We start from the raw sequence: 18,728 nt of genomic DNA, 5'->3' as shown, positions 1-18,728 counted from the left end.
ATGCAAGAAAGAAAATACATTCATAATTTAAGGAATATATCAGTATTAACATAATTTAAACATAATCTTTTGGATTTTTGTGGAATTAAAATCCTCAATACCTATTTGCAAATATTTTTTGCTTCAGTGCAGCAGCATTATATTGAAAAGAGGATTGACTGAGCCTGGATTCAAATCCCACCTTTGCTAACTATCCTGGCTGGGTCAACTTAGCCAAATCACTCTTAATTTCCTCATCTGTAAAAATGGGAACAATAATAAACAGGTACCACCTGCCTTATAGGATGGTTGTGAAAAAGTTATTTTGGACAATCTATAACACTATATAAAAGCTAGCAATTGCATTTTTTATATTAACTGTAATCATCATTATTTAATGTGGAGAAAGCATTCTTCAAATCAGTCATTTCCGTACCAGTTCTCTGCAATCATAGAACTAATAATTCCTTACTTGCAAGAAATTTTTAGAGAACTGATTAAATGTACTGCACTTAGAATTTTAAAAACAACTGAACGGAAGTTCTCAACCTTGGAGTCATAACCTCATATGGGGTTGGTACAGGAAATTCTGAGTATTGCAGAGGTGTTCTGAGCTCCCTGTAGAATCACAGGACTAAAATCAGTGTTTCACTTCCCTAAGGAAGTGTGTGTGTGTGTGTGTGTGTGTGTGTGTGTGTGTGTGTGTGTGTGTGTTCAACATAAAAGAAGAGTTCCTTTCTTATACCCACAGCAAATATCTGAGTTAGGAGAAAGGATACTAGTGATCTGAAAATTCCCTGTTCAGCATTAAAAAGGGAATGAAAAATATTCTCTGAGTATTACACACGCTCTTTCAGAATCATCAGGATCATCTAGGCATCTAAATTGGGCGAAATTTGAAATTTTTGTCAAAATTAATGTTGGATGTTTAAGGCTCTTCTGACAAGAAGAAAAGACTTAACTACTGATTTCCCACAGTAACTCAAGTATGAGTCTCTTTTCCTTCCCTTTCTCTTCCCTCTTCTTCTACCCCATTCTCCCTTCCCCTTCCTCCTCCTTCCCCTATTTTCCTTTCTCCTTCTTCTTTTCACCTTTCCCCCCTCTCTTCTCCTTCCCTCTCATCCTTCCTTTCCCTTTTCTTTTTTCTCTACCCCTCCCCTTCCTTTTCCCCCTCTTCTTCACCTTTCCCTTCTACTTCCCCTCCTCCTCTCCCTCTTCCCCTTAACTTATCTTTTCCCTTTTCCTTGCCCCTCCTCTTCCCTCCTTTCCTTCCCTTTTTTTCCTTTCCTCTTTCTGTGTGAGACTTTGGGGCCTTTCATACCTGCTTATAAAGAATGCAGACACTAAATGAAAAGCATGTGTAATATAATATTGTAAAAATGTCCTGATTAAAGGTAAAAGACACTAAGCTATTAAAATTAAGTTGATTTGAATTAAGGTGAGTTTGGCTATAATGACTTTTTCAATCTTTTAGGTCAGTGGTTCTCAAAATATTTTGGTGTTGGGACTCCTTTACACTCTTCAAAATTATTGAGGAGCAACCCCCCAAGAGCTTTTGTTTATGTGGGTTATACCTTTCGATATTTATGTATTAGAAATGAAAACATCTTAATATTATTATGAGAATAATTATGACCTCATGGACCTCCCAAAAGTCTCTCTGGAATCTCCAGAGGTCCTGGAACCACAGTTTGAGAACTGTTGCTCTAGGCTAATGCTTTATTTTTGGGAATGTAGAAATGTTCTTGACTTTTTAGTTTAATCTCTTAAAACAGTGGTTATAGTTCTGGCTTCATTTTGTCCTTCCTCTGTCATATCATATCATTATTTTTATAATTTTTTTGTTATAATATTCTGTAACTGAATTTTTGATTAAGAAATAAGCCTGTGCTTGAGCTATAGAGGGAGACTAATAGTAGTTCCTCCTAGTTTAATGTCATGACTCAAATCACTACAGGACTTAACTTGGCATTTTTTAAAAAGTTATTGCTAGACAGACATTAGTGGATGAGGCCTTTTCTAAGGATCTGGTTATCCTTTAGCAAAAAGACTTGGAGTTGGGGACATAAATTCAAATCTTGGTTCTTTTCCTTACTAACTGTGTGACCTTCTATTTTCTTTGCTTTAGTTTCCCCATTTGTAAAATAAGGGAAGGTTAGATTAGATGATTTTTAAGTTCTCTTCTAGGACTAAATCCTTTGATTGTAAGTGTGCTATAGTGGGCAAATTGGGAGCCTTAAAAACTAGTCACGTGATCTGATAATCCATAAGGAACTTTTAAGAAGACCTACATATTTTCTCCCCTTCATTTAAAAAAATTTTTTTTGAGGTATCTTGGAAATAACTTTACATTTAGATAACCTTAACATAATAAGACCCAGCATTTTAAATATAAATGAGCCAAGGAAATTACTAGATTGGTTGCAAATAGCAGTGCAGTATTCTTCCATACAAATCACAGAATGTTAAGAACTGGAAGGATTCTTAGAGATTATTTAATGCAACCAGGTCATTTTTACAAGATAAGGAAACTGAGGCTCAGAGAAACATGAACTTTACTTACTTAAGGTCACAGAGTTACTAAGAGGCAGAACTAGGATCTTCTAACTCTGTGTCCAGTGTTCCCAACTAAGAAGTCCCCCAAACCAAAAGAAAAGCAAATGGAAGACCTTTATCACTTTATTCTGTAGCCTAAGAAAAGATTGAATTGGTTATTGATTCCTGTGCGAAAATTTCAATGATGAGTTAATAAGCAATAAAACAGCCAGTGACCAAGGACTGTCATAGGTTAGTGTTTCCTCATGTGTGTTTTCATAAGCTTCATTGGATCCTCATAAACATTCTTGTGTGCAAAGTATTATTGTAGTGGAGTTAGCTGATTCACAAGTGTTAATGTATGTGGGAGCAAAGATTGAAGCCTAAAACAGATGCTTTGGTAAGGATAGGAAGTTACATGGGATGATTTTGGAAGAAAGCTTACTGTGAAGGTCACATTTCATGTTCTCCATGTTCTGTCCCTCTCCATTCCCCCTGCCAAAAAAAAAAAACTACCTTAATATGTAAGGATTGGTTCTTTTGGGTAATAGAATTATAGATTTAGGATGGAGGGAACCTGAGAGATCCAGCTCCTTCATTCAACAAATGAGGAAACTGAGACAAAGGAAGAGGTTAAGTGGCTTGGTCAGGGACTAAATTAGTCTTTGAACCTAGGTCTTCCTGATTCCAATCCATTGCTTTATTTGTTGTACAATTCTGCCTTTCAGGGTTAAGTTGCCTTTTTTATGTGTACAGCTTAAGGTGTGAAATTCAGCCGTTCAAAAATATTTATTTAATACCTACTATGTTTAGATCTGTTTTTTTTCATTAATTTATTTGGTACATTAATACTGAATTAATCAGGATATCTGTGCAGAAGCTTCCATAATGAATTAACAGCATAATAAATAGGCAAGAGGATTTGTTGTTGAGTTGTTTCGAGTCATGTCCAGCTTTTTGTGACCCCATTTGGGGTTTTCTTAGAAAAGATGCTGGAGTGGTTTGCCATTTTACTTTCCAGCTCATTTTACCAATGAGGAAACTGAGGCAAACAGGGTTAAGTGACTTGCCCAAGTTCACACAGCTAATGAGTATCTAAGGCTGAATTTGAACTTGGGTCTTCCTGACTCCAAGCTCAGCACTCTATCCACTGCACCACCTAGCTGTCCTGTCAAGAGGCTAGTGACTAAGTTTTAATAGTCTCAAGTTTCACTTGAGGTTGATTAACTGATTGATCTTACCCAGTCTATCATTAATTTCTTCCAGTCTTGGGGGCAGCTAGGTGGTGCAGTGAGTAGATCACCAGTCCTGGAGTCAGGAGGACCTGAGTTCAAATGCAGCCTCAGACACTTGACACGTGTACTAGCTGTGTGATCTTGGGCAAGTCAGTTAACCCCAATTGCCCTGCCAAAAAAAAAAATTAAAAATTTCTTCGAGTCTCTTTTTGAATAGCTGGCATGAATTGGATTCTGAATCTTTTTTTCCATAAATACCTCTGATTCAACACATAATATTGAATGCTCATGGTTTTTGTGGTGATCATACAATCTAGTCTCTGCTTTAAAGTATGTGATTTGTTTTGCCCAAACCCATAATTACCAGTACTCTTGCCCCAATGAGGAAAGTAAATAAGGGAGAGTCACCTGGTTAAGAAAGCAGCACTGAGTGACCTTGACCACATCATTCAGACTCTGATATTTAATCTCATAGGGCAATACCCAGTCTACTTCACAATACCTTGTAAGGACCGCTAAGTAAAAGGTGAAACATTCCTATAGGGCATGTGTTATACCAGGCAGAATATCTGGAGACAATGACTGATAGATCTTAGGAATTATAGTTCTAGAGCTGAGGAGGCTTTAGAGGTCATCTAGTCTAACCCTCTCTTTTTACAGATGAGGTAGCAGACCCAGATAGGTGGAGTGATGCATGAATGCATATATAGGGTTATAAGAAAAACAAGTAATAGTCACAGTAAGCCGGGGATTCAAGTTCAGGTTCTCTGACTCCAAGGTCCTTGTTTTCCACTGCAATATGGTACATCTGGCAATAGCATATGGTAATAGAAAGAGTACTAGTCTGGGAGCCAGGAAAGCTGGATTCCCAGCCCTATTATTAAGTAGTTGTGTGATTGTGGTCAAGTCACTTGACTTTTTGGGGCCTTGTTTTCCTCACTTGTAAAGTGACGGGGTTACACTAGATCTCTGAGGTTAACTTCCAACTCCAAAACAGTGACACATTGATCCCTTCCAGCTCTGACATTCTCTTATTCTGTCCACCTGTAACATCATTTTCTTTATTCATTCAACCACAGCAAAAATCCTCCTAATGCTTCACTTTCTACTTGTAACTTCCTTTTTACCAATTAGCTTCCTGTGTTATCCTCTTTCTGTTTCCTGCTTCAGAGCTCCCCTTCCCCTTCCCCTTTCCCCTTTCCCCTTCCCTTTCCCTTTCCCCTTTCCCCTTCCCTTCCCCTTTCCCCTTCCCCTTCCCTTCCTTTCCCTTCCCCTTTCCTTTTCCCTTCCCTTCCCCTTTCCCCTTCCCTTCATTTCTCTTCCCCTTCCCCCTTCTCTCTTCCCCTTCTTCCTTCCTTTCTTAAACACAGCTCCATTGCCAATTGTCCTTCTTCCACTCAAAAGGCTACCTAAAAAAGAGAACAAAGAAAGCAAAATCTTAAGCTAACCAGTTTGGGGAAATTGTTTTTCTTTTACTTTAGTTTTTAAAAATATCATTTGTTTTCAGTTAAAATAGTCTAAGGCTGAAAGATTCCCAAGGAGAATTCTATTGATTTTTTTTTCAGTTGTTAAAAAAAATTGAAGTATTTTAAGCACCTAGCACAGTGCTATATTTAATTATTAATTGTATAATTTCTTTGCATTCTTTGGTTTAATAGATTTTGGAATTCCGTGAAACAGTTACTGAGAGGTATAAAGAGCTATACAGATGTGCGGTCATGGAGGTATTATTTATTAATATACAGACAGCAGGTCCCCATCCCTTTGGAATCCTAACTGTGACTATTATGAATACTTTCTTTGCTTCTGGGTAGAGGAAATGCCTGGGGTGCTAAGTGGAGGTCTTTCCTGCTGATCTGGAAGAAAATAGTCAGTTCTGTTATCTTGAAGGATGGTACACACAATGAAAACTTAAACTAGGAAAGTTAAAAGATTAAAGTCCTCAGATTTCTATTGGAATTGCCAAGAATGCTATGGGGAAGAGGATAAAGACTGTAGCTACAGTGATTGGTCTCAACACTATATATTCTCTTTATTAATAATAACATAGAGCTTTAGGGTTTGCAGGATACAAACATAACATTTATATAGAACTTTAAGGTATACAAAATGCGTTCTATATACTGTCCCATTTGACAGTATATACTGTCAATGGCAAACCAATTTAGGACTACATTAATAATGGTAAGTCATTTTTATTGCCTTGGTTATATAGACATATGTCCAGAAAACTGATCTTCCTAAAACGCTAGTGGCTCCCTATTGCCTCCAGGATCAAACAAAATTCTCTGTCTTTTAAAGCCCTTCATAACCTGTTCCCTTCTACCTTTCCATTCTTTATACAATATTCTTTTCTAAATTCTCTATGATCTAGTAATCCTGGCCTCCTTGTTTTCCTCACACATGACAATTTCCTGACTCTGCATTTTCTTTTTTTAAAAATTTATTTATTTTTAGTTTACAACATTCAGTTCCACAAGCTTTTGAGTTCCAAATTTTCTCCCCCTCCCCAAGACAGCATGCAATCTAATATAGGCTGTACATATACATTCACATTAAACATATTTTCACATTAGTTATGTTGCAAAGAAGAATTGTAACCAATGGAATGAAGCATGAGAAAGAAGAAACAAAAAAAAAAGAGAGCAAATAGTGTGCTTCGATTTGCATTCAGGCTCCATAATTCTTTTTTTTTTTGGATGTGGATAGCATTTTCCATCATGAGCCTTTTGGAGTTGTTTTAGAACCTTGCACTGCTGGGAAGTTCTGAGACTGCATTTTCACTAGCTGTCCCTCATATACAAAAAATTTTCTCCCTCATTTCCACCTCTTGGCTCCCCTGAATTCCTTCTAGTCTCAGCCAAAGTCCTGTCTTTTACAGGAAACCTTTCTCAGTTCTCCTTAATGGTAGTGCCTTACCCCTGAGATTATTTCCAATTTATCATATACATATATTTATATATACATCTATATATATTGTTTTTTGCATAGTTGTTGAAATGTCATCTCTCTAATTAGACTTTGAACTCCTTGAAATCAGGATTCTTTTTTTTCTCAGCACTTACCACAGTACCTGGTACATAGCAGCTATTCAATAAATATTTGTTGACTTCTTGACTTAACTTGCCACCAGTGAAAACTATTACTAATGTTTTAGTTCACAAATATGGTTAATTTTGCTTTCTTCACATGAGACCCTATAGGGGGTGGTGGCTGTTTGATTATACATACTACCATTGGCTTACATGTTGATAATGTAGGCATTTTAGTAATGGAAGTGAAGTAAATGCTTTGGGCAGAAGTAACCATGGGTAAATTCTGTGCCCAAATGTCTTGTTTGTTTAGTTTGAATAAAACTAATTTATTTTTGTATTAGAAGTAAAGTAAAAGACAGATCCAAGTAATTGATGGGGTGTTAATTGCTTATAATTGGACTGAGGGATAGAGAGGTTCATAGAAAATTAGACAATTTTGATTGCACAAAATGGCAATTTTTATTGCAAAAGTTTTTGAACATGTAAAATGCAGGTAAAATAATTAGGGAAACACTGAGCTAGTAGTGAGTGGAGGGAAATCTTTACAGTAAATTTCTGTGATAGAGATCTGATACCTGATATGAAGAACTTATTCAAATATAGAAGAGTAACACCCCTGCAGATACAAGATCAAAGAATATGAATGAGAAGGCAGTTCTCAGAAAAAGAAAAGCGAATAATAATAACCATATGAAAAACATATCAAATAATCAGGTAATGCAAACTAAAATGACTCACTCTATCAGATTGAGAAAGATGGCGTGGAAGTTCACAGAAGAAGGTGGGAATATGGAAGGTCAAGTGGAGCTGTGAATTAGTGTAACCATTCTAGAAATCAATATGAAACTCTACCCCTCCAGTCACTAAATTAACCTATCCCTTGACGCAGAGATATCACCATGAGGCATATGTCTCAAACAGGAAAAGAACTCTTATGTAAAAAATATGCATAGCAGCTGGGAACTCAGGGTTACCCATCATTTGGGGAATGGCTCAACAAATTGTGCTCTGTGGGTGCAATGGAATTGTGTCATAAGAAGTGATAAAAGAACAGATTCAGATAAACCTGGGAAGAACAGTAAGAATGGAGCAGAATCAGAACTTACATATAATGACTACAACATATTCTCTCTCTCTCTCTCTCTCTCTCTCTCTCTCTCTCTCTCCTCTCTCTCCCTCCCCTACACACACACACACACACACACACACACACACACACACATATCTTTGAAAGACTTAAGAACTCTGATCAATGAATACAGTCACCAAACACGACTTCAGAGTGTTGAGGATGAAGCATTTTTCATACCTCTTGAGACAGGTAGTAAACTAGAGGTGTAGAATAAGATTGGATATAGCCAATATATCGTCTGTTTTGTGTGACATATGCTAACTTGTTACAAAGGCTAGGTTTTAGTGCCTCTGAGGCACAGCGTCATCCCCAATCATAAACTTAAATTGTTTAGAATTTGATGAAGTTGTGATGTGGTTGCTAAAGAATTATAAATGTTTCCATTAAAACTTGAGTGCTTTTGCCTTTCTATTTTAAATCACACCTTCCTAAAGTGCTGACTTCAGTTTTCAGCTAAAATAGACTGTCTTTGTAAATCGATTTCATTATTTATTGTCTAATGAGAAGATGTAGAACAAAAAAGAGGGTAATTGTGTAGCATAGGAATTAAGCATGTGGTCTTACTGGGAACACAAGACTTGTTTGATTTTACATTTATTTACATATGAAGGCATTTGTGGGCAGAGTTGCTAATTGATGATTCAGAACATGGCGTTTAAGTATCAGTTCAACAGAGCAGAATTTCTCTACTTTTAGTTGAGGTCAATGTAAAGAGGTAAGGCCTAGGCCCCAAGGCAGCAGGACAAGTCTCCCCAAAATGGAATTTTAGATTAGTCGTCAACAAACAGGATAGCCACTTTGGGATTGTTGACTTTGATTTGTTGCTTTTAATCCATTACAAGAGTATAAGAAAAAAAATAATTGAAATGTTACTGATACATTCTTGTTTTAATGAGTGTTTGTTACTATTTATATGAGTCACTTAGCTGATTTTTAAGTCCCTGTGTGAATTTTCCAATTTTCCTCTTTGTGATATAAGTAAATCTTTTGATAGTAGATAATTAATTGAATCATTGTTATAATTATTTTTAATCTGGAACATTTCACTGCCTCTGTCTTTACTTCTCTCCCCAATTCCTGCCAGTTTTTTTTTTTTGAAAATATGACTTGAATCGCATAGAATTGTAGAACCTTTGAGCTAAAAGGGCCATTTGTGGGCTTCTAATGGCTTTCCTTTTTGGTTTCTTCAGAATTTTTAATGTGTTTCTTCACATTTCTTATACAAATGATGTGATTATACAAATGATGGACCTAACAAAGGTGTTCAGTTATGTTGAGCTAGGTTTTTGTCATGATCATTTTAGACAGATGTTAAGATAAAGGAGATGTAATATTGCTCTATAAAAATGTTATTCAGTTCAAACTCAAAATGATTTAAGGAAAATGTACAACTTGGGAGGGTGCATGATAAGATATTTTATACTTATTATCTCCTTCCTCTTTAAAGTGAAGTTTAGATAATAGAACCCCCAGCAAAAAGACAAAGGAATTGAAGGGTTTGAGGAGAAAAATGTCTGGAAAAGCCTGGGGTATCAGTTATGAGTCAATAGATACTTACTGAGTCCTAATATGTACAAAGCTTAGGAGTCTTTTAAATGTTATGCTTTGAAATGTTTCCAACAAGGCTATTGTGTGGTGCATGGTGAATGTTTTTTCTTCATTCCTGCTGGGAAAAAAAATAGGAGAAATAGATTCAGAAAGCTTTTTCTATGTATTTAATTCTGTCTCTGCTTGATGCAACTGAAGTCCAAGGGTTACAAGGCAACCATACAGGAGATTAAGGCGCAGCTGAGCTTGTCATTCTGGAGGCTGGTCTAGTTTTTATTGCATCTCTTCATAGCAGGTTGCAATTTAGTCATTTTGATTGGAGTTTAAGACACATGGAGATGGTGCAGGAAGGTGTAGGATGTGAGGAAAACTATAAAGGTCATAGAGCGTAGAGTATTGATCAGAGTTTAGAGGTAGAAATGAGCAAACTCAGACCCAGAGAGGTTAAATGACTTCCCTAAAGTTACAGAGGTAGTAAGCAAAGCCCAGATCTGAGTCCAGGTCTCCTGAATCCACAGTGTGTGCTTTTCCCACATTAGAGAGAGTCCTGAATGCCAGGTCAAGGAGTTTGAGGATTTCTATTCTTTAAGCAACAGGATGAGGAGTGGAATGAAATGATCTAACCTCTTCATAAGGAAAGTGAATCTAGCAGTGTGAGGTGATGATGACGATGACGATGATGATGATGATGATGATGATAATTTAGCATTTATATAGCACTTAAATTTTTCATAGTGCTTTGCAAATATTATCTCAACTTATCATCACAACAACCCTGACAGGTACGTGGTATTATGTGCATTTTGCAAATGAAGAAACTTGGCAGGTTAAGTGACTTACCTAGGATCTCACAGTTAGTAAGTGTTTATGGTAAGATGTATACTCAGGTTTTCCTGACTCCAAGTCTACTGTACCACCCAACTGATTGTTTATCAGGCTTTCTTAATTGTCAGAATAGGATTGGAATTTGATTTGGCCACTGATGTGATGTGAGATATAAAAGAGAAGGAAGAGCCAAAGTTGACCCCAAAATTTTAAATGCAAATTATAGAGAGAGTACTAGTACTTTTGACAGAAATAAGGAAGTCAAAATGAGGAGCAGGTATTAGCGAAAGAGAATTTCAGTTTCAAATATATTGTGTTTAAGATGCTTGAAGCCTATGCAGGTAGAGGGGTCAGTAAACTGTTGGTAACACAGGGCATGAAGTTACAAGAAAGATCAAAGCTAGAGACCTAAACTTAAGGAAATCCATATGGAGATGATGGTTAAAATAGTGGTGTGGATGAGCTTTGGTCACCTCTTCTTTTGTTTTCCCTAACAAAACCTTACTCTTCATCTGCACTGTGCCTTCCAGTCCCTTGACCCCTCAGTTCTCTCCGTGGGCAACTCCCCTTCACTACCCCAGCTCAGAACTTCTCAGTGCTCACCTGGCTGCACTACACTACTCTGGGACATCTCTGACTTCTCCACCAGGCCCTTCATCCCCTCCCTAATCCTGGCCACACCAGCTACTTTCCTTCCCTTTGCTTTTCAACTTCATTTGTGTGTCATCTTCCCCTGTTAGATTTCAAGATCCCTGAGGGCAGAGATTGTCTCTTTTTTCATAATTGTATTGACAGCACTTAAAGGCACAGTGCCTAGTATACTGTAGGTGTTTAATAAATGCTTATTGACTGGCTACTCTGTTCCTCATCTTGAGCCCTTGTTGAACCAATTTAACTCAATACTGTTCTCCTTTCTTGAATCCCTGGCCCCCTTACTCTATTGCCAGGTAGGTCCCACCAAGCTGTAGCCTTGAATTACTCACATCATTCATGGCCTTCACTTCGACACCAATGCTGCTGAACAAAGATGGAGAAAATCATGCAACCACTCTGACTGGGTCCACATTTTTCATGGGATGCTTTTGAGGAGAGGACTTTGTTTCTTTGAAAGGATTGGAAGCATCAGTTTCCTTGCTACATCTTGGTATATCCAGGTTAAAATAGTAACTTCTGCCTTTGGCATTCAGAGCCTTCTGTAGTGTGGCATTCATGCATCTTTGTGGGGAGGTTTCATGTTACTTCCCTATGTACACACTGTATTTAAGCTAAACTGACCTACTTATTGTCCCCCTACATATGACATTCCATCGTTTCACACATCTCTTGAGGCAGCTAGGTGTTTTAGCGGGTAGAGGGCTGGGCCTTGGAGTCAGGAAGACACTAACTAGCTGTATGACCCTGGATGAGTCATATAACTTCTATCTATCTCAGTTTCTTTAGATGTGAAATGGGGATAATAACAGCATCAGCCTCAGAGTTGTGATGCTCAAATGAGATTAATATTTGTAAAGCACTTAGCACAGTGCCTGGCACATAATAGGTAGGCACTTAATAGATATTCATTTCTTCCACCCATTCCCTGCCTTTTGCACAGGTCACTCCTACCCCCATGCCTTGAATGGTCTTCCTTCTTAACTCTGTCTACTTGTATCCCCAGCTTCCTCCAAGATTACATTCAAACATCACCTCCTTACATGAGGCCACCCTAATGCCCAACCCTTTCCAAGTTATTCGTTTTCTCCCTTAACTCTTCCCACACAAATTACTTTGTAAATAAGTTGTTTACTTAGCCATGAATGTATATCCCAGATTATTGTACAAGATCCTTAGGACCTGGACTATCTCCTTTTCATCTAGTACATAGCACTGGAACCAACATTGTGAATCTGTTAGTTTAGAGCAGCTTGACATCTGTCCCACATTTCATAATCTTAAGTTTGCTTGGGGACCTAAGAAGGTAAGTGACTCTCTCAAGGTCACACTGGTAGTATGTATCTGAGGCAAGACTTAAACCCAGCTCTTCCTGGCACTTCAGTTGACTCTCCACTTTACCTCTCACATGGTATCTAGCATAAAGAAGTTACATGATAAATGCTTATTGAATCAAGTTATTACTTCCTACTTTGAGAAAATACTAATGTGGATATGGAGGAGCTTGGTCATAGTATCATAGATCTAGAAGGGACTTAAGAGGCTGTTTAGCCCAACTCCCTCATTTACAGATGAAGAATTATGATCATGGAAAGAAGATTCCCTTAGAGGTAGAAAGAAGAAATTGGAATCGAATGGTGAAAAGGAATATTCAAATATGGATAACTTGAGGAATGGAGTATTCTGATGGATCAGGATGTTGTAGACTGAGGGGGAGGGTGAAGTGAGCAGACTACTTAGAAGAAACTGTTGATATAGACCAAGAAGCCTATAGTAGACAATTGAGAAGAACACAGACAATATAAATATGTGGTATAAAGGGGCAGCTAGGTGGCACAATAAATAGAGCACCAGCCCTGGAGTCAAGAGGATCTGAGTTTAAATCCAGCCTCAGACACTTGACACTTACTAGCTGTGTGACCTTGGGCAAGTCACTTAACCCCAATTGCCTTGCCTTCCCCCCTCCAAAAAAAAAGTAAAAAAAAGTATGTGGCATAAAGTCAGACTAAGCAAGAGTACTTTTACTGGGTTTTTTTAATTGTTGTGGTTGTTTTGGTTTGCTCCACAAGATGAAAGTTGTTTGTGTCTTTTATATTCTTCAGTAAGTTATTTGTAGTACTTGCTACTACTGCTGTTGTTATTCCTACTACTAGTGAACATTAAGCACTTTAAAGTTTTCAAAACACTGCCTCACAGCTGTTCTGAGAGATAAGTGCTATTATTATCTGCATTTTATGGATGAAGAAACTGATTCAGACAGAGGTTAAGTGACTTGCTCAGGGTCATGCAGCTAATAGGTGTCTGAGTCAGAAGTTGAACTCAGGTCTTGTTTTCTTTCCACCGAGCTACCTAGCAGCCAGAATTGCTGGAAAAAAAGTCTGGAATTTATTCTATAAATTTGAACTTTTTTTTCTTTAAGTTCATTGACTGTTTAGTTTTGCATTCTCTTTGAGTGACTTTATGTGGAAGGGTGTTAGGGAGGTGGCAATTTCTCTACTAGTATGAAGCTGCTAGCAGTTTTTGCTAATTAACTTGAGGCTGAGGGTTGCACACATGGCGTTTGCAGCATAAACTGCATAGAACTTCCTTAAAATTCTTCAGAGCAGCTCAGGGTCAGTAGACCTTGCCAGCAATATAGTCCAGAGAAGGTTTGGAATGTGGACGATTTCAGACATTCTTCCTGGGTGCCTGCTGAGTGTAAAACTGCATTGGGTCCTGGGCTTTGTTCTTCGTAATAGTTGTGTTTGTCTCTGAGAGAGAGGCCCAGGCTTGTTGCCAACTACAACAAAGTTCTCACAAGTTACATTTCACAAGTTTAGCCAGATTTGAGGGGGTGAGGGGAGTGGGAGGTAGAAAGTTAGCAGAACTGTGAACCATCTCCAGATGTCTGAATGATGTTGTATTCCTGCCATAGAACTAGATGAACCCTTTGTGGTGGTAGAAATTGACCTTCTGTTAAAATGAACAGCTTCAAAATTATCCCTAAATCATCTGCTCTTATATATATATATATATATATATATATATATATATATACACATATATACATATATATATACGTGTATATATATATGTATATATATATATTTTAATTTTTATTGCATAGTCACTTGAAAAGTTAAAAGGGGAATCTTATTTTTAAATTGTATTTTAGCTTCATGCGAGTAAATTAAATCTGAGTTTCCATATACATAGATGTCATATTATATAACAAATGAGTTCCTGAAAATGTGTATAAATATTTTGTAGTTGAATTACATGTTTAAAGGCATTAAAGAAACTTACTATTTAGGGGATTCTTACAGTGAACCATTCTGTGAAGTGAATATTGGTTAAAGTGTGTATATCCAGATTGTCACATCCTGATTTTTTTTGAAGTATACTTGTATTTTTTTTGAAGTACACCTGTATTTAAAAGGTGATAAAACTCTTGAAGATAGAAATTAAATGGCCCTTGTACCTTCACTGTGATCATTGCTACAAGTTTCTTCCAATTTTTGTTTACTAGGTTCTAACATACTACTTCTTAATTTTCCAGCAGCCCATTTTGCCAGCCCACCCAATGGCTCCTCCCAGCCCCAGTACCACCAGCAGTAATAACAACAGTAGCAACAGTAGCAGCTCAGGGTGGGATCAACTAAGCAAAACAAACCTTTATATCAGAGGACTGCCTCCCAATACCACAGATCAGGACCTGGTGAAACTTTGTCAACCGTAAGTGTTTGCTTTTAAACATTTTGGAGAGCTTGATGAAGAAAGCATATGATGGAAGATGTTTGCTCTAGTTTGGATGCAGATGCTACAAGCACATCATGACAAAAGGACATCCGTGTTTTTAGCCATGGTCACTATTATTTCAATTAGTATTTGATAATTTTGCTGTTGTTCAATTGTTTCAGCTGTGTCCAGCTCTTCATGACCCCATTTAGGGTTTTCTTGGCAAAGATCCTGAAATGGTTTGCCAATTCCTTCCCCAGCCCATTTTGCAGGTGAGGAAATGGAGGCAAACAAGGTTAAGTGACTTGCCTAGGGACACACAGCTAGTGCGTATTTGAGGCTGAATTTGAACTCTGGTTTTCCTGACTCCAGGCTTTATCCATCTAGCTACCCCTAGTATTTGATACTATAGTATTTTAAAATAGTAAAACAGGTTTATTACAATGGAAAAGCTTCTTTGTTTGGAGCAACTTCTTTCAAAGTTATTTTTTTCATGCTAGAATGAAGATAATGCAGATATCTAGCATTTTCAATTTTGGCTTCAGCACCTCACTTGGCAAATTTGCATTATGTAGTTAGAGTTGGAAGTGACCTAGAAGTCCACTGGGTACAACACAATCATTTTACAGATGAGGAAACAGAAGCCCAGAGAGGTTAGGCAATTTGTTCAAAGCCACACAGGCAAGAGTTATGACTGGGAATTGCTAGCAGAAGCTTGAGAAAGAAAGGGGAGAGGCATGAGCTCATGGAAAGAAGAATTTTAAAAGGGGACATGTAGGCCATCTCAGTTTGAAAGAACTTTCTTGGGGGTGTTCTGGGAATTTCAAAATTGGATTCCATGGGATGCCTTTACGAAGAAGTACATGCCATTTGGACCTATCCTTTGGTGTGTCCGGACATAAGAATTATTTAAAATATGACTCCAAATCCAGGCAGCTTTTCATTCCCCCATTTCATCTCTTCCAGCCTTTTCCTTCCATTCACCATCAAGCAGTGCATCCCCATCTCATACCGTCATAGCTGGAGTAAAACACTTCATTCTACTAGTGGGTGTGATTGTATTAGCTTCTCTTTAGTGTCCCTTGTGCTTTATTGGTCTAGTTTGTTTCCCTTCATCCTTTAGGCAATGGAAATCCATATGTCCCCATGCTGAGCCTTATGGCTCTGTGTGCATCCAGCCACATAAGCATGTGTACATTTGGGGAGAGATAGAAAATAAATACTTTCTTTGCTAATATTTTCAAGAAAGAGACACTTTATATGTTAGTTTCTCTGAGTTTTATTAACTTATTAAGCAAGAGGGAGAAAAAAATTAAAGCAAAGAGCCAGAAGCATAAAGTATTGTATGAAGACACTGCAATATAAAAAAAGCAGCATCTGATCACAATGAGTGTTTAAATATACAGCAAGCTGAGATAAGGATATGTGTTAAAACATTTAAATAAGAAGCAAAAGGCATTTTTATGTGTTGTAGCAATAAAAGATACTTTCTAATAGAGTTTCCTACTCCATGATGAAGAAAAGTTCCCATATAAGGATTTTGATTCACAACTACAACAGAATGTGGTATGGGTAGAAAGTATGCTGGATTTTCATTCAGAAAGTCTGAGTTAGAAGCAGGTCATTTAGCTTCTTTGGGCCACAATTTTTTAATCTGTAAAATGAGGGGGTTTGGCGTAGATCAGGAATTCTTAAACTTTTTTGTATTCTCAAGTCAGACTCTCTTCCTGTATGTCGTGCCAGGCATGAGGTAGAGGGAACTTTGCCGAGAGCTCCATGTTTTTAACAATGTTTTTAAATGCGTAAAATAAAACATATGATTACAAAGGAAGCAAGTTCTCTGGAACTCAAGTTATAAACCTCCAGATAAGATATCCTTTACAGCTCTTAAGTACAATAATTTTCTGTGGTTTTCACAGCATCTTTCCTGTTAGAAAACCGTGACTGTCTCTGAGATCAGGGAACCTACATTCAAATTTCACCTGTCACTTACTACCTATGTGATCCCAGGCAAATCTTTTTATCTCAACTGGGCCTCAGTTTACTTATCTGTAAAGTGAAAGGATTGGACTCGATCTCTCTTCCAGCTTAAGATTTGTGATCCTATGAGATCCTGTTTTGTTGTTGTTCTTGCTAACAGTTCATAATAATTATGCAAGAGCTTCACATTTTGCTTCCTCTGCAACTAGAGCCATATTTCCAGACAAGGAAATTAAAAAGTAGCACCTGGCTGTCATGACATATTTATTTGTTTCTGGTGATCTTTTTGAGAGCTAAGGGATCAATTCAGAAGTGCAGTTACATGAAGATCCTTCTATGCCTTTCCTGTGTTATTCTTTTCAGCTTGCACCCTTAGCTCAGTGGCCAGTGTAATAATGATACTTTAGGGAATGCCTCTGAAAGCAAATCAGACTCCTGGGTGTCTCTTCTTGTGTGTTGTGCCAGGTATGAGATAGAGGGAACTTTGCCAAGTGCTCCATACCCTCTATCATACTTCTTCCTCCAGACCACAGAAATCTTGGCTGCTCTTGACTCCTGTATGGCAATATCTTATACTCTGGCAGCATAATTACAGGTAGACAGGATAACATAAAGTCCAAGAAACCAAAAATCGAACTGCATAAAAATTTAAAAGATAAAGAAAAAAAGTCAACAAGCACTTTTTAGACCCTTACTGTGTGCCAGGCACTGTGTTCTTCTTCCTTCTTTCCTGTTGGGTAAGATACCCAATTGAGTGTGTATTTTATTCCCTCCTCAAGTCAAATCCGATGAGAGCAAGATTCACTCATTCCGCCTCACCAGCCCCCTCTTCCCTCGCAACAGAACTGCTTTTTCTTGCCACTTTTATATGAGATAATTTACCCCATTCCATCTCTCCCTTTCTACCTTTCTCAATATGTTCCTCTCTCATCCCTTAATTGGATTTTATTTTTTTAGATATCATTCCTTCATATTCAACTCACCCTGTGCCCTCTGCCTATATATATATATATATATATATATATATATATATATATATATATATATATATATATATATATATATGTATATTCCCTTCAGCTACCCTAATACTGAGGTCACATGAATTACACACCTCATCTTTCTATGTAGGAATGTAAACAAAATGGTTCAACTTTAGTAAGCCCCTGATGATTTCTCTTTCTTGTTTACCTTTTCATGCTTCTCTTGATTCTTGTGTTTGAAAGTCAGATTTTCCATTCAGCTCTGGTCTTTTCACTGAGAAGGGTTGAAAGTCCTCTATTTTATTGAAAATCCGTATTTTGCCTTGGAGCATTATACTCAGTTTTGCTGGGTAGGTGATTCTTGGTTTTAATCCTAGCTCCACTGAACTCTGGAATATCATATTCCAAGCCCTTCGATCCCTTAATGTAGAAGCTGCTAGATCTTGTGTTATCCTGATCGTGTTTCCACAATACATAAATTGTTTCTTTCTGGCTACTTGCAGTATTTTCTCCTTGATCTGGGAGCTCTGGAATTTGGCGACAATATTCCTAGGAGATTTCTTTTTGGGATCTATTTGAGGAGGCAATCAGTGGATTCTTTCAATTTCTATTTTGCCCTGTGGCTCTAGAATATCAGGGCAGTTCTCCTTGATAATTTCTTGAAAGATGATATCTAGGCTCTTTTTTTGATCATGGCTTTCAGGTAGTCCGATAATTTTAAAATTATCTCTCCTGGATCTATTTTCCAGGTCAGGGGTTTTTCCAATGAGATATTTGACGTTGTCTTCCATTTTTTCATTCATTTGGTTCTGTTTTATAGTATCTTGATTTCTCATAAAGTCACTAGCTTCCACTTGCTCCTATCTAATTTTTTAAGGTAGTATTTTCTTCAGTGGTCTTTTGGACCTCCTTTTCCATTTGGCTAATTCTGCCTTTCAAAGTATTCTTCTCCTCATTGGCTTTTTGGAACTCTTTTGCCATTTGGGTTAGTCTGTTCTTTAAGGTGTTATTTTTGGGTCTCCTTTAGCAAGTCATTGATTTGTTTTTCATGGTTTTCTTGTATCACTCTTATTTCTCTTCCCAATTTTTCCTCTACTTCTCTTACTTG

The 18,728-nt window shown here is 37.4% G+C and overlaps 1 protein-coding gene across 2 annotated transcripts in view; it reads left to right on the top strand.

Moving 5' to 3' along the window:
• RBMS1 (RNA binding motif single stranded interacting protein 1) overlaps nt 1–18,728 on the top strand; it is a 259,213-nt gene that overhangs the window by 108,577 nt on the left and 131,908 nt on the right. For both annotated transcript variants that reach the window (XM_036745567.1, XM_036745568.1), the window contains exon 2: nt 14,479–14,654. In XM_036745567.1, coding sequence (XP_036601462.1) covers nt 14,479–14,654 — 176 coding nt within the window. The remainder of the gene's footprint in view (nt 1–14,478; nt 14,655–18,728) is intronic.

This window comes from Trichosurus vulpecula, chromosome 2 (genome assembly GCF_011100635.1).
Source record: "Trichosurus vulpecula isolate mTriVul1 chromosome 2, mTriVul1.pri, whole genome shotgun sequence".
Classification (NCBI taxonomy): domain Eukaryota; kingdom Metazoa; phylum Chordata; class Mammalia; order Diprotodontia; family Phalangeridae; genus Trichosurus; species Trichosurus vulpecula.
This window is presented reverse-complemented; position numbering and strand designations above follow the sequence as displayed.